The sequence below is a fragment of the Patagioenas fasciata genome, chromosome 8, assembly GCF_037038585.1.
Source record: "Patagioenas fasciata isolate bPatFas1 chromosome 8, bPatFas1.hap1, whole genome shotgun sequence".
Taxonomy (NCBI): Eukaryota; Metazoa; Chordata; class Aves; order Columbiformes; family Columbidae; genus Patagioenas; species Patagioenas fasciata.
In genome coordinates, this window is record NC_092527.1 from 34,826,756 (window position 1) to 34,843,978 (window position 17,223).

At 36.5% G+C, this 17,223-nt stretch overlaps 1 protein-coding gene across 7 annotated transcripts in view; it reads left to right on the forward strand.

The window, feature by feature from the left end:
* Positions 1-17,223, forward strand: part of ATRNL1 (attractin like 1) — a 492,025-nt gene that overhangs the window by 51,869 nt on the left and 422,933 nt on the right. For all 7 annotated transcript variants that reach the window (XR_011740344.1, XR_011740345.1, XR_011740347.1 and 4 more), the window contains exons 6-7: positions 11,262-11,436; positions 12,566-12,653. Coding sequence is in view for 3 of the 7 variants with exons in the window: in XM_071812183.1 (XP_071668284.1) it covers positions 11,262-11,436; positions 12,566-12,653 (263 nt within the window). In the remaining 4 variants the exon portion in view is untranslated. The remainder of the gene's footprint in view (positions 1-11,261; positions 11,437-12,565; positions 12,654-17,223) is intronic.

Here is a 17,223-nt window from a genome sequence, read left to right on the forward strand (position 1 = left end):
CGCCAAACTTACATAGTTTTCAATTATTTTTTTGTCCTGTGCCAGATGAGCTGGCTCACATATGTAGTTGTTTTTCCTTATTCAATACAAAAATATCAATTTTTCCTTAAGCTCTGAGAGACTACTTGCTTCTCTGTTCTATTTATTTATTTGCGTCTATATACTCTATACTTTCTACGCTGATAGTATCTTATATGTAGGTTATTTGCAATAACAGAACGATAAATATTTCTACTTCTATTACTACTCTTGCTGTCCGGTTTTCCTTGTGTTTGGTAATTCAAGCCAACTGGCTCAAGTAGGGTCTTTTTATGTTGTTTTGTCTTTCTTTTTTTTGAATATGTTTACTCCCTACATTGAAAAAACCCAACATTGAACTGCATTAATTGAAATGTACAATAAATAAAAACCATGGTTCATAACACAAAGAGTATTTCATATTTTGCAACATGTGAACATGTGTAGTTTGTTTCTTTTTGCAATGGTGACATCTTGTGGATGCTTTGGAAGGAGCATCTCTGAACAAAATTTCACATTTAAAACAAGGATGCTGAAAAAAGAGAGCAACACTATTCTTTGATAGAATAATTGTTTTGCGTAAAAAATAGGGTCCTCTTGTTAACAGAAAAAATTGGTAGAAGAAGGTTGTAGATGATTGCAGTTAGCTGCTCGTCATACAAATATCAAATAATGCTGTGACAATAAAAACTTCTAGGCTTGGGAAGCAGATAATTGAATAATAACCATTTTATTTTTGACAAAAAGCATATTTAACAAGAATGTACTTGTTAGATGTGCTTTTTGTTAAACATTATTAAACATAATACTTTTATTTTTAATGATGTTAAATATTTCAGAGATAGTTGGTCTCAGAAGTACAGGAAGAGAATTTAGTGTTTACTTGAAATCTGGTTAATTTAAAATACGCAACATAAAGGAGGCTGAAGTTTTTCCTGAAGAGTGATTCTGCATCATGTTATGCTCTCCCATTACTGGCTAATGTGTCTTGATATTCTGAAGCAGCATGTGTCTATGCCAACTGATACAGGCTGTGGATGTAACTCGGGAGGAGGAAAGGGTTAGATGGACGATCTTCGGAGATGCTGAAAATATTAACTACTATGAATGTGTTGTATGCTGATTACAAGTTACATTACAGGTCTTGTTGATAGAGATGCTCTTTGAATTCCTTCTGTCAAACATTTTTTAGCTTATTAAATATGTGACAGGCTAGTTATTTCCTTGCCATGGCATTAAATCAAGCTCCTTCAGGAAAACAAAGTATGGCTATCTATAAAATATGCAATAGCCAAGTAATTAATTGGAGAATTTTCCAGTTTTTGCCTGATGTTAAACAACATTTTATAAAATATCTCAATTACTAAAAATAATATTTCCTGATAAAGTGTTGGGGTGAGGTAAATAGGATTCACTGTATGGTAAACAAAGGAAGATAGTTTCATTTTAAGGATCTCTAAATCATCCAGTTAAAAGTTGTAATTTAGAAAATTGTCTTAATATCGCTTAATATAAAATGATTTAGGAACAAAGACTCCAAGCTGGATTGGCAAACAAACACTGTCTGAGAAAGAGATTGTTAAAAGACTTGCAAATTACTCTAGGTAGCAATTTTAACATGAGGAATTTTGGGTAGAGAGCAAGTGACCCTTTCTCTGAGATAGGCATTTGGGGAATAACATTGGATTCTAGTGCCCAGTTTGAGGATTGGCACTTCAGGGAGGAGTGTAAATACCAGTGAGGATTCAGGTCATGGCACAAAACTGGTGTTGGCTTCCTGGGAAACAGTCCTGGGGTGGGAAGGTGAAGGAGTTAGTGGCAATTCTAACACGTAGTGGAAGTTCTTCCTGAGAGCTCCTGCATGGGCATGGTATCTCCCTGATCCAGTGGGATGTGGAGATATTCTTGGTGCTGGCACCTTTTTTTCTTTCTGCACCCAATGCAAAAAGATTTGAAGGCGCTATTGAACTTAAGAGAAACTTTATTGGTGCTTTGATCATTGACCATGAGTACTGCAAGTGACAAGGGGATCTAATAGGGAGGAGTTACAAGGTGTGTTTACACTAGTCTTTAAGAAGATCAGTAGGGTATCTTCGAAGCAAATTGCATCCTCTGAAGATTACTGTGTTTTGACTTGCATCGTGAGGTGGTTTGAAAACAGAGGAATTGGATTCCTTTTAGATGAAACCGCACCAGAAGATGAGCTCCAGATTTCTACATAATGCACACCAGCCATAAACAGGCACTCAGTCCTAAGGATCAGATCTAGGCCAAAGTTAAAACACCAATAAAAATTGTAGAATGTGTATAGTCAGTTGTTTCTCTCTTTACAGATCTGCTCCTAGCAGGTAGAGATGTAGCGGAAGACCAGATTCTGAAATTAGACTAATTAACTTTGAAACAAGTCTATTAGCAATTTAGGCAGCTTGAATTTTATGACATCTCTGTAGGGAATAATGAGCCTTTTTGTAAGGAGGAAAAGAAACAATTAAAGGGTAAAAGGAGTTCTATGACTACTGCACTGTAAAAATCAGTTTTTTGCCTTGCTCATTACTATGACATTTATTCTAAAAGCATCTTGGGTATGGCTAGAACTACTATGTTGATGTGTCTATATTCGACTTAAATGATCTTGAAAGGACGAACTAGTGTTGAGTTCATTTTGACTGTTTCATCTGGGAGGCTTTGAGGTCGTACACTTGGCCAGCCTTATTACTCAGTGCTGAGGTTTAGCAAAGCTGTGCTTGTGTGGTGGTGATTCATTGAAACCAATGGAAAAGGTTTGAGATATGAGCCCACGCAGTGACAGTTGAAGTGCAGCACTGGAAAGAGCTTGTGTCAAATGCTGAGAGGTCTGAAAACTGCGATTTTGGCCGGTTGTGCCTGGATGTTCTTGAACAGAAAGCACACAAGTAAGTATTTTCAGAGAACAGGGCCTATGATATAACATTTGCTTTGGACAAACCTGTTTTCAGAAGAAAAAAAAGAAATCAAAGCAGGTGTCTTATAACTGTTCTGACCCGTGGTAATCCCCTATGTGTCTAGATTTTACTTTTCAGGTTTTCTACTGCCCAAGGATCAATTCAGCGTAAGAAACAGTTTTACAGTACTGTTAAATGCTATATATACACATAAAACCACAAACCCAAGTAATCCTTTGCTCTCTGTTTTATGTTAAAATCCAGTTTCTGCACACCATAATTGTAAATTGCATTAAGTGTGTCATAGAAATGAGAGTTGTCTGATAAAATTTTGCATATACAGAATTTATAGGAAGGAATTGACTTAACATGAATGGTTATTTCATATATATACTGGAAACACATTCTTCAGTTTTGTGTTCAGATTGAATTTAATAATCTGTCAAGCATCTTTGGAGGACTTTGTGTAATTTGTAAGCAAAATATAGCTATTATAATTAGAAATTTAGTGTCTGAAAATTCTGCCTGAGAAAATGAAATATCCTTATTGCAAAAGATAGAACATCACAGATGAGTGAAGAGCCAACTTCAGTTTTAAATACCGATGTGGTGTCATCTGATGATTAGTGAAAGCAGGTTTTGTAGAAATTATCTAATTCATTTCAATAAATGGTTGGATGCATTAAAATGGTTGATAATGCTCTCCATGTGCAATTAAGCTGAGATTTAGGGAATCCCCTACTATTTGTGAGTTTTAATGAAAAATGTAATCCATTTAAAATAGATCCATGACCTCCTAAATATTTATTTAAAATATTTGCATGTAAATATCGCAAGGTAGAACATACAAGCACTTGATTAAGCTGATGGATGAATGCAGTACTATATCCTGAATGCAAGAAGGGGATAGATCGTGCTGATCATCCTGATAAGGGAAGATACTAAATTTAGCTCATTATCTGTGGCACCTTTATTTAAGAAAAGGAAGAAATTGATTCAGGCAGCTCAAAACTTATTAGCCTGATTTCAGGAGTGTGTAAAGATTTAGACCATAATATGATGAAAGAAATAATTAACATAAAGTGTGATTGAACAGTGAAACAGTTGAAATGTGGATTTATCAGTGTAGTTCATACTGAAATAATTTGTTAGAAAAGTGACAAGAAAATGCAATATGTTTTATCTGAACCTCAGCATTTGGTGATAGGAAATTGTTGAAATTGAAGAAGTCAGGGAATACACAAGGGAACAGTAAAGGGAACACAGCTTGTTAATTGTGAAATGCGAGTGGGTGTGCTGAACAAGTAACTTAGGATGGAAAGACATCAGTACTACTTAAAGACTGATCTTCGGGCTGAGCTTGTTACATAATTTTTTTATAATCTACTCATAAGACTGCTGATGGAATCTGGTAATAGAAAGGCGGGAGTTTAAATATGAAGGAGGACCAGAATATCTTGCAAAAAAGGGTTAATGTGTGGGATGTAATTACTTCAGTATAAATTGTAAATTAATACATTTAGGGACTAAGATTATTAAGAATTTGTTTTATAATCTTGGATTTAAGTGTGGAATGTTACATGTAAGAAAACTTGCTTGTCTATCTCCATTAGAATATGAACTAATTAATATTCTTAATTTTATATACTCTATGAACTATAGGCTGTAAAGTGTCAAGTAGAAGGATGATTAGTCACAGAATCTACGGTTAAATATATGAAAATATAAGTACTATATTTGCCTTTTGTTGCTACGCTTTTATGAATACAAATTGAAACAGGCTCGGAGGTAGAACCATTAGGATGATCGGGTCTATGGAAGATACAGAGTGTGGTTTGTTTAAACTAGTAAAATGGAGGCTGGGAGGGAATAGCCTTGCTGTTTATAAACAAATGTGGGGTGTATAGATTTAAAAGATAGACCAACTCTTTAATTCTGGTGGTATCAACACTGGTAGAAGGATAATTGGGGTAAACTGCCCGTCAGCACATCTAGTTTGAAAATGGGAAGGAGGCTTTGGGCTATTAGAGCTGTGAAGTTTTCTAAAAGTTATTAGCAGAGATATTAGAACTTGATATCCTGCTGGCATTAGCATGGAATCTCAAAATCTGGAATACAGTGGGTACTGTCATGTTTCTTTTAAACAGTAAGACAGTAATAAGCAAAATAATTTTTGTTTAATATTAAGATGACAAATCCCATGCAGAGTCTACAAGACTAAAACTTGTGTTCAGTCATGAAAGACTGGGAAGGCTTTCCATGCCGTGGCATCAGGCCTTATTCTTCTGCACCAGCCTAGCTGATCTCGAGTTTTAAACCTGAAGTCAAGCAGTAAAGGGTGCTGTTGGGCAACACACACCATAGGATCACAGGATGTCCTGAGTTGGAAGGGATCCACAAGGTTCATTGAGTCCAACTCCTGTCCCTGCAATGACAACCTCACAGTTCACACCATGTGTCCGAGGGTGTTGTCCAGTCTCTTCTTGAACACTGTCAGGCTTGGGGCCGTGGCACCTCCCTGGGGAGCCTGTTCCAGTGCTCCACCACCCTCTGGGTGAAGAACCTTTTCCCAATGTCCAACCTAAACCTCCCCTGACATGTCTTCCTGCCATCCCCTTGGGTTTTGTTGTTGGTTGCCAGAGAGAAGAGCTCAGTGCCTGCCCCTCTTCCTGCCCTTGTGAGGAAGCCGTAGCCACCATGAGGTCTCCTGTTCTCCAGGCTGAACAAAGTGACTTCAGCTTTTCCTCATATGGCTTCCTTTCCAAACACTTCACCAAATTCATAGCCCTCTTCTGGACACTCTCCAGTGGCTCTATGTCCGTTTAATACTGTGTTGCCCAGACCTGCACACAGTGCTCCAGGTGAGGCTGCAGCAGTGCAGAGCAGAGCGGGACAATCTCCTCCCTTGCCCGGCTGGCAATGCTGTGCTTGATGCAGCCCAGGACACAGTTGTCCCTCTTAGCTGCCAGGACACACTGTTGGCTTGTGTCACTGGCAGGCAGCGCAGCCCTTTGGCTTGTCTGCTCAGACTTACTCTGCAGATTCCCCAAGGCCAGGTCACCCTTGGATGATCCACGCTTCCTGGCTGAGGGAAGAAATGGGACTGGATAATAGCAACCAGATGGCATTTCAAGAACTGCATCAGCTTGTGTGCATTAGGATTTCTGACTTCCATTCACGGAGGAGGCTGTCCTGGCACAGCTTGCTACCATGCTGCGTTAGCTGGACACCTACCCAGGATCTCGCTGTCTGCCATTAAGTCTCCTTTGGAGCTGGACTACCTGCAAAAGGGGGGAGATAATTACATCCCATATGGATGCTGTGGTGCTGGTCACTGCCAGTGTAGGGGTACATGAACTACAGCTACTACTAGAGTGCTGGTGAGCCATTCTTGAATGACATTTATCTTTTAATTCATGTAGCAACTTTGTATTTTTATGTAAGTACTACCCTATCGCTTTCCTGTGAGGATGATTTACTGCTTGGTGAAACTTCCAAGAGAATTTTTGTTGAAAGTATAGTCAGATATATTCTCTTTTCTCAAAAATATTTGCATAATCTCAAATTCATTATCATATGAAGATTTTATTGGGTACTTGAGAATAGTGATACTTGATTTGTATTTGTGGTGGTTAAAAAGTTATGTTAAAGCAATAATTCTCCACTCGAATGATCAGATATCACACAAACTATGGGATAAACAACAACTACTACTTTATTTGAATGCTTTGATTAGACTGTATGAAGAACAGGACTGTGACATTTATGTTCAACGCATCAATACTACTTTTTTTCTGAGATCTCAAGGGAAAAGATGAGAGTTGAAGACAGTAGATGATGTTTTCTCATTAGGTAGAAATTGATCTTACAATTTGAACTACTGGAACAGATTGGTCCTTTGGCAGTTCATGAAACTCCTCAATAAATAGACATTAGATTCCTTCTCATGTGTTGTGTGGGTAAATCTCTCTTTTAAATGTATAGAATTTTTTCCTTTGAGGATACTATAATTGACTTCCAATTCAGGTTTATAAAGTTGTTTGCTGGTTTTAAGTCTTTATTTTTTTGCCCTTCCCCTCCCCAGTGGATTGAGTGACACATTAGGAAGATAAGAAAGAAATAAAATTTTAAAGAAATGGAGAAAAAATGTATTTGTATAGAAAACAATAAAACATATTTGGGATTATCTTTGTCCTACAGCTGTAGTGCTCTCTGTTGCACAAAGGGCATTTATTTAATCAATGTGGTGTTTCTGAGAACATATTTGTGCTAAAATGATGGTGGTGTTCCATGGTATATGTACTTAAGATGGGAAAGCTGTATATGATATTTCTAAGTTGTACACTTAACTTGTCTTCATAAGGCAGTAGTCACATATGAGCGTTTGCTCCTTAAATGACATTTCAATAGAAGTGAGTATTATTCTATTGCTTTGGGTTTTTTCAACTAGATATTCCATTTTTGTGTTTATTGATACATACAGTGATAACTCCATGAATGTTTTACACTTTCACTCAAGAGGCTGTCCTGGCCATGCAGCCTTACCTGTGGTGGCACAGTCATGTGTGGCGGGCAAGGTGAATCCTATACAAGAACACATCCAGATGAAAAACTAAACTGGCTAAAATAAAAGACGAGTTTTAACCTGGATGCTTTCCCTTGTCTGGTTTATGGCACAGCCATGTGAGAACTGGTGCCAGCAGCGATGTGAGCTGGAGAGTATGTAGTGAGAGGCAGCCAGGGTTGCCTCTTCCAGTGGCAATGTCAACTGATGGCACTTTAATGTGTGTGTGTGTCATGCACAGACTATTAACGTATTGTCTGAAGAAACCGAGGGGAGGACCTACTGCTTTCAAGCTTCTGAATTCAGGGGTATCTCTTTAGACTGTGCTCTTCCTCCAGGCCAGAACAGGATGTGGGTTCATGGTGCATCTCACCTCTGCCTCACCTTGCTAGTCATTCAATGCAGACCAGGAATGAAGCACTTGAGGTTGTAAGAAAGTGATGTGACATTGTTTAAATCACTGATCTGATTAGTGGCATAGTTAAGACTTTTACATTGTCAACTTTTTACATGAAATATTAGTTTGTGCTCATTTTAATGTGGTCATTGTTGTCTAAATACAGCATAGATAAGAATAATATTTTGTATTTGCTGTATGAATTCTTGTGGTTCCCTGACTCTAGAAACGAAAATCTCAAATCAATTGGCCTGCGAGTAGTTTGTGTGTTTTATTCTTTATTTGCCACTAGGGGACACTGTTGACCGCTACATTTCTGTGCAAGACTGGTGGCTGAAATGAGCGAAATCAGTGTGTTTTTGTTTTCTGACTGACTGGAGGCATTGTTTTCATAATTCTAAGCTCTTCTCTGATCAAATAATATTTAATCAATTGTTTATTTTTAAGCACTTTTAGATTCAAATCAAGTGTTTCCTGCAGTGATTTACTAAATCAGAATCTTGCTGAGGTTACAATTTTATTACAGTATCTATTATTAATGCTTAAGAAATAATATACTGAATTGTTCATACTCTCATTAGACCTCATTCAAATACCATTAATCTTTTCTGGGTAGAATGGACATTGAGTGTCTCCATCATTTAATGCATGGAAGGTAATTTGGATACAAGTGGACATCATTCTTCTATAGAGTGCAAGAAAAGTTGACAACTGGTTAAGTACAGATTATTTATCATTCTGTGTAAGAATTAATTGTAACAGGTTGCCCCAAAACTGATAGTATATATTGGAAAAATGTAATCTTCCCTACTACTGCCCCCCAAGGATAATATGTTTTAAAGTTACAAACTTGAGGCAAATTACCTATTTAGTTTATTTGGTAAGCTTCAGTAGCTCTCCCTTCTGGATGCTTGTCCGGTCTCTCCCTGACTCAGTGGAAACCTTTGTCTCCAGAGCATCCTTTGTCAAGGGAGCATCCTTGTCAAGGAGATCTGATACTTTCTGCATGAACAACTACCTCCTCTTGTTTGTTTTGAATGTGGCTTCTTCAAGCTGCATTTGATAAATCTCAGCTGTTATAATCAAAGAAACCATAGACTCTTCCTATCCATCCTCAGTGTCACTTTATAGACATCATTCAAAATTCCAATTAATTCTAAATTTTCTTTTTTTTCCAAGAGAAAAAGTATTTGCTAACTCAGTAACTGCAATTGCAGAAGCCATTTAATTCATTTGAACATCCTTATTACTCTTGTGTAAATAGTCTCCAGCTCTTATCTGCCTTTTCTTTTGAATAGAGCACACAGTTTTCTAATTGTAGCAAAGCACTGATACATACAGTGAGGCAAAAGTGTTCTCTGTTCCTAACATGTGATTTGCTTTTTTGACCACTGCTGTATGTTGAGGTGGTATTTTCATTTGTTCTCTTAAGGTGAGACCTTACTACTTACTAGCGATGGTTAGTTGAGAGGCTACTTTCTTTTTAGTCAAACTAGAACATACCTTACATAGTTTTAAATTTATCTGTGTTAATGTGTAATCTTATTGCTCAGTCACATGGTCAGACAAGAACTTGTTCTGTGGTTCTTCAAACCTGATCTTACTCTTTGTGCCTTCCAGTAATTTCCTTTATCAGCAGACTTTCTTCATTGCTCATCCTCTTCCAGGATCATTAATGTATACATTGAATCCTTGTGGGACTCCATGGGTGACCTCCCTCAATTTAAGAAGTGGCCATTTACTCCTGTCTACTATTTCTTACTGTATCTTACAGTCAATTATTCAGCCATGCAAAGACCTTCATTCTCTTGCTACAACAGCCTTTGAAAGCAGTTTCCTTGTAAGTCTTTGGTGAAGAATTTTGTTAAAAGCCTTGTGGAAATCCATATCAGTGTATTGATTGGATCACCTCATCCTGATATCTTCAAAGGCGTTCAATAGGTTCAGAAGACAGGCCTTCTCTTTACTAAAGCTACACTGATTTTCACAAGTAGATGGCAATTATCTATCTACTAATTCTGTCCATTCTTAGAGTTTCTGCCAATTTGTCTGGTAGAAACAGAAGGCTAGCAGACCAGTAGTTTTCCAGATCTTCCCTGGAATGTTTTTAAAAAATTGATATCGGGTGTGATATTTGGGATACAAACTAGTTTCTACGTTTTTTGTGTGTGTTTGCTTTTTCTTTTTTTAGTATGTTATCACTGCATTTCCAAAGAAGGTCGTGCCCAGCCTGACTTCAACAACCTTTGCTTTTAGTAATGTCTAGTAATAGCTTGGGGGGAGGACTTATCCCAGTCGGGCCAGCTGAGGGGGACATAACACTGAGTATCAAAGTCAAATGACAGAAATAATTTAGCTGTCATCCAATGCCTGTATGCCATCACTGGTGATAAAAATTTCAGTTCTGTGATTGATAATGCTGAAGGTGGAACATATTGGTGTCCAAAAAATTCAGTGTTCGCCATTTAGAAATAACACCAGTTAGTAATGCTGTACAGTCTCTGACAAGAAGCAAATAGTATATATTCAGGTTTTAACAAGATCTTAAAGCTCATACCACATCTCGAACATGAACTAATGATGAAGAGATCACATCTTGGTTATTACAGAACAAATGAAAAATAATTATTTCTGCTATTCATTATTTTAATAATAATAATAATGTACCTTAAAAATGACACATTTTGCTGACTTTTGCGTATTTAGCAAAAATAATTGGGTAAAATTTGTTCCAAAAATAATATATAGTTGTGGGGTTTAGTAGCTTTGTAGGTGGGAGGATCTATAGAATTTTAGAAAATCTGAATATTCAAATCAATCTTTTTAGATAGCACTCTGTAGTGTATTTTGCTCTCAAAAAAACATTGCAGAATGGCTTTGGCAAAGGGGAAATTTTGATTCCCAAGACTTATTATAGTATAATCTATATTGTAAGTTTATTTACTCTAATGTTATTTGCTTTGATATAAGCTTACCCTGGTTAGTTCAAATGCAGGATAGTTTTTCTCCAGAGACAACACACAGTGTATACTGTGCTACACACTTTAGACCTATGCAGCATGTAAAAATATGATGCATTATGCCTTTCTTTCAATTTGTGACTCATACAGTATGTTTTCTGAGAAGAGTGCAGAAATGTATCATTATTATTTGAGCTATTCTAACGCTTTCAGTTTGACTGACATCCCTTGTTGTCAGTTGCTTTTTCATTGAGCATCTGCTAAACATAAAACTCTATACTGTATTTTATCAGAATGAGCAATCCTGACATCTGTAATTAAGCCTCCCCTGTTTCTGCTTTATTGGCTTTAACATCCCCTTCTAACAGATTGTACAAATTGCACATTTGTTTACAAAACAGGCCCAGATTGTTCTTTGAACGTCCCTTCCACGGAGTCTTACTGGATTCTACCCAACGTCAAGCCCTTCAGCCCTTCCGTGGGCCGGGCGTCCCACAAGGCGGTTCTGCACGGGAAATTCATGTGGGTGATTGGCGGATACACTTTTAACTACAGCTCCTTCCAAATGGTGTTGAAGTAAGTGATTTCTCCTTGCTCATATCCCTTCTGATGTGACTTAGGGAAAACAGATCTTACCAGGGGGTAGCCTCTATCCTGCAATGTAATGGAAAGTTTTATGTGTTTTTTAGATTATTCTTTATCACGGTTATTTTCTGCTTGCGATCTTCTTATGATTAAAATAAGTTAAAATATGGGTAGCGTCGATCTATTTGTGATGCTAATGTGTAATTTGTTCGGTTTGTGAAGACTCGTGGTGTGCTTTGCTCCAAAACAATAAAATGTTTGTAGTGATAAAAAGCAAAAGAAATCTATGTGCTGATATTTTTCAAATAGTACATCTAGAATGCTATTTGCATTACTGAAGGAAATTTATAATTATAGGAGACCTATATGCACTTAGCCTGTTGGTGACCAGCCGGTAGGGTTAGGCAAGTCATACGTATTTCACTCCTTATCGTCTGTGTAGTGACTTGTATATATGTACAGGCCCTAAATGTGGTACACAAAAGGAATAGGATACATTTATTAGCATGTTTGTTCTGGTTTTGTGTAGCTCTTGTTTTCTTCCACATCTTTGCAATCATCCAAACCAAATCCCATCATCTTTGGTGACTTCCATTTCTATATCATCATATTTTTTTACTTCTCTTCCATCTTGTTGTGTTTTAATCCATTAATGAATAATTGTTAATGAAAATTTAATGGAAATTAGAACCTACCATACAACTGAGAGAGTGCTCAACAAAAAGTTTTCAAAGCAGTGCAAAAGATTGTGGCATAAGCAGATAAGCATTGGTTGTGTGTGGTTTTTTTTTAATGTGACTGATAACAGTGAGTTTAGCAATCTGGTTTCATAACTTTCTTGTAAGTCTGATTTTTATTACAGTCCTGTTTTCTGAGATTGTTGATGAGTCCCTGAAATGGCTGCTTCTGTTTTCACTGGTGAACATTTAGTACACTATCACTAGTACACTGCTGTAACACTTAGAAGTGGTCATATTACAGCTGTTAACAAATGACCATGTCACATAAGCAACAGTGACTGATCAAGTGTTAATACTTTGCCAAAGAGAAGTTAGTTCAAACATACAAAAGTCTATTTCTCTGAACGTAGAAAATGTTTACTTTTTTCTCTCTCTTCTAGCTACAATTTGGAAAGCAGTATATGGAATGTAGTACCTGTATCCAAAGGGCCACTCCAGAGATATGGACACACTCTTGCTTTATATCAGGTTTGAACTCTTCAGCATCATATTTAATTAATTTCTTTGTATGTGCTGTTAGCTGTCTTAAAATGATTCATCATGAGCGCAAATTTTGGAAGATCATTTAATTTGTAGTCCCTAAGCATTTTGTATTAGTGTCGTCTTCAGTACTTGGATGTTTTGCACAATTTTTGGAACAAGATTGTGCAATAGATCTAAGTCACTTATTAGCTGACTGTAAACATTCAGAGCTAAATCCATCAATAAAAGGAGCTTTATGTAATTGGAGTTGTTGTGATAAGGTGAGGAGAAGACCCCACATGGGCAGTGCCCTTACTGACCAGGCACCGTCCCCAGGGTATCAGTGCTGGATGAGGCTGGTCAGGGCCATTAAGGTCTGTTAATGCCCTAAAGCCAGCAAGAAATTTTTTAGTTTTATTATTAGTAAAGAACAAGGCCGTATTAAAATACGAATCGTATTGCTCTAAGTTCAAATAAATGAGTTACTGGCAGTTTTGCTTCTACTGGTATCAAGTAGTCTGCTTGCTGTTTTATTGACAGTGCTTTTAAAGACTTATTTCACACACATACGAAAAGACTAAAAGGTATCTTTGTACTGATAGTATATATATAGAGAATTTATATTAAAAAAAATTGTGTTTTGTTAATTTGCTAATTTTTGGCTGGTTGTAGTCGTGTCACCAAAATAGAAAGAACCAAAGTGAATGTGGTGTATACTTCAGCCTTCTACAGCTGACAACAAACTTGTTAACAGTGGCAGAGAAATACAGAATTTGTATTCCAAATTTTCATTTGTTTGTGTAAGACACCTCCAGCTGGAAAGAACAAAAGAGATTGTGTCAAGTCAGACCAGAGCATTCATCTAGCCTGATAACATGTCTTGAATAATGGGTAACAGTGAATTCCTAAGGAGGAATATAAGAAGAAATGACAAGAACGTATAGAAGCATGCTCAGAACACTGTCCTAGTCTGAAGCTGGGATTTTCAAAGTTATGATAGTATTTTTGTGAAAAGATTATGAGTCTGTGTTCTACTTTCTCCACCTTTTAAGACCATATATTTATTTTAGCATTGATACCATCCTGTGCCCAAGAATTCCAGTGTATTTTGTGAAGAAATACCATATTTTGGGAAACTGATACTTGCTATTTAACTTTGATAATCCCTAATTTTTATAGTATTTTCCACTTATTTTCTCTGTACCACTTACGATTTTCTGTATGTCTGTCATATCCTCCACCATTTATTTTTAATGCTAAAAGTTTATTGCGTTTTTAATAGTCTCACAGAAGGAAGCTATTTCATTTTGTCATTGTTGCTACTAGTTCTGCTATATCCCTTCTGAGATCAGGGGAATCACAGTCTTTAGTGTATTGATACCTCAAAGATTGATGTAATAGAATTAATGATCTATTTTTTGTCCTTTTGATACTTGACGGTATTTTAGCTTTTTGAAAATCTACAGTTCGCTTTGAAGGAATATTTTGACAGAACTATCGATTATAACTTGAAATCTCATTCGAGTCAGTTCAAAACCCACTACCATATGTACAGACTTAAAATTGCTTTTTATTCATGTGCATCACTTTATGCTTATCTCTGTGAACTTTTGTTTACCCTTTTATTCATCAAAGTGTTGCACATTAGGTATTATGAGATTCTTCTCCAATTGTTTTCTTCTGACCATTGTCTCAGCTATTTTGAGAAACATAGTATTGTCAAAAATAGTTGTCATTTTTCCATTTATGCCTGTGCCAGATCTATTTCTGAGTATTGTGAACAAATGAATCCCAATTGTAGATCTCTGTGGGACACTGCAAATGACACTTATTTATCTAAGAAATGACAATTTTTTCCCCATATTTTTCTTTATTGGATTATTTACCCTTGTGTTACCTGTCTTGATTGTCTCAGAGCATCTCAGTTTCTTTAAGGTATGAGGAACCTTTTCACGCATATTTTGGAAATTCCAGGTGACTGTATCAATCAGACCTTTGATTCTTTCAGGGAAATGCAGTGATTTGAAAGATCCAACAACTTTTAAAAACAGAAGTTATACTTTCCCGCCGTCTGTCTATCTTATCCGTGTGTTCACTGAGTTCTCTCTGCCTGTTGCTTTTCAGCCTCCTGATACTGACACATTTTTAAGGAGGGAGTTACACAGTACAGACAGGGGTCAGCTGTTTTGTTCTTAAATTCCTTCAGAACTCATCCTGGGGACTTGTTACTGATTATTTTGTCAGTTTTATTTTTTTTACTAGAGCCTTCTGTTATTAATTTCTGCTATGGAAATACCTGTAAAGTCTACCATGAAGAGCTCACAGGGAAAATTAACTTCATTTTATTGCTATGGCTTTATCTTCTCAGAATGCTCCTTCAGACTGTCTGTGGGCACCACAAATTACTTAGCTGTCCGTATTTCTAATGCATTTGTAAAATGATGTGCTAGTACTTTATATGTAATATTGTAGGTAACTCATTAAACTGTTTCATTGCTTCCCTTTATATATCTCTGCATTTTAATCCGTGGAGTTTTTGAACCTTTATTTTGAAGTAGACTTTTTCTTCTAACGGTCTCCATTATCCTCCTGTTAAGTTAGGCTTTATTTTGTTATTTGTAATGGGAATTATTTTTTTAGTAGGAAGCATACATGTGGTACATGTGATCTGAGCAGGTGACCTTAAAATTCTTCGTATTATCATTACAGATTTTATCCTTTTAGTTGTACCTTTTAGTTTATTTTTATGATTTTATTTCCTTTTATCTAGTGCTGCCTTTGAAGTTAAACAGAATTGTGTGTGTGTTGTGTGTTTTTTTTTCCTTCTTCTTCTTCCCGGCATCTGCTGCTCTTCCGAAGATGTAGAATCTGTACCTGGCATGGTTAATATTGCAGAGGTGCTTTTCAGTAGCAACATGAACTAGATTCTGCGCGTGGCCTAAGATAAACTCAAAGCTCGCTTTTCTTCGCATCAGTTCTCTGATTCATTACTAATGTATTAGCTCTTCTTTGAAAGGTCACATCTTTCTGACTGGTACCTTTAGTTATTACAGTTCTTGTAGAACGTGGACCTTTTAGTTGGGAAACATTCAAGTAATGTATCATTTAGCAGTTCAGAATAAAGGTTTAAATATCATTTAACCTTTTTATTTGACAGTGCTAATATTTTAGAGATACTTTTGCCAGCAAATATTTAATATAATCTGTGTTGATTCAGAGATCTTTTCAGATCTCTGTGAGGAAATGCAACTCTTTTTAATATTAGTGAAAGCTACAAGCGAGTGTGCTTCACTACACAAGTGAAAAAGCTGTTGCTGTTGTCAAAGGCACATGTTAGCTAGTAATTAGGATTCACTAATAATGAACACAGCACCACTCATGTCAAATAATATGTTGCTTGTACTAGTGATCATGTCAAATATCAAAAATTATGTGGGCCAAAAGGAGCTGATCATGTAAGCTGAAGAAATTTCAAGTGAAAAAGTCCATAATTCTGAATTAAATTCTAAAATTAACTTCTGTCATTTTTCCATTCAGACCTTTAGTCTTTTGTAAAAACAAAAATAATTTAGTGTGAAGAGTAGTAGAACGTAATACCTAGAGGTGGCAGCTTTGAGCTGTGTTTTGAGCTGTGTACTAGGCATTGTGTAATGTTTCCTTTATACTTGAGAGAAAAAATATCCACAGAGAAGAAATTAGATTAAGTTTTTGACTTGAGCTCCTGAGATTTCCAAGCTTAGCACTAGACCCGAGTGAGAGCACAGAGCTGGTATTGCCTGATTGTGGTGCAAGGCAAATTGAAGCTATATAATAGACTCTGTAGAGAATGAAATAAGTTACTGTGCCCATTTCCCTCAGAAAGCTTCTTTTTTTAGAAAAAAATTGAAGTACTGTACTTCTTTATTCTGAAGAAAAAAAGATCAGAAGACTCCCACTGATGTATAGTTATAACAAGTGACTAGGACTTTTTATGCATTTATAGAAGAGAGACTATGAAAGTGTTCTTGCTTTAGACCAGCTAAGCTGTTAGACAATATTACCTTCAGTACCTCTTCAGACTGGTTATTGGAGAGGTGCTACCTACATCTGTTAGCAATTGCTTCTCCTGTGTCTTAAAGATTATATATAGTTCCTGACATCTTGATAGTGAAAGATGGCAACACACTTTGAAATAATTCATGTAAGAAATAGGATTATAAAGAGACGGGAGGAAATGGCTTGTGAAGTTTTTAAGGTAGGTGCATGTAGGGAGTTGCACAGTAATTTGGAAAATACTAGGTCCCTGGAATAAAGTTAGAAAGGGAGTTGCATATGGAGTGAGTTTATGCTCACTGCTGGGATTTTACTTGGTAGTGGGCTTGTGGTTGTGTCACAGAGCTCAACCTTATAATTAAACTGTTGCTGGTAGTCCCAAGACAGTGGAAGGATGACTGGGCATTGAGATTTGCTTCCTTTGAGATTGACAACAGTAATTAAATAAGCAGGCAGGCTAACATAGTAGTAATCATAAAGATGTTTTCCACTATACGGACCATTTTATATGTAGTCAAATTTAATTTGAACTCATTTAAGTGTT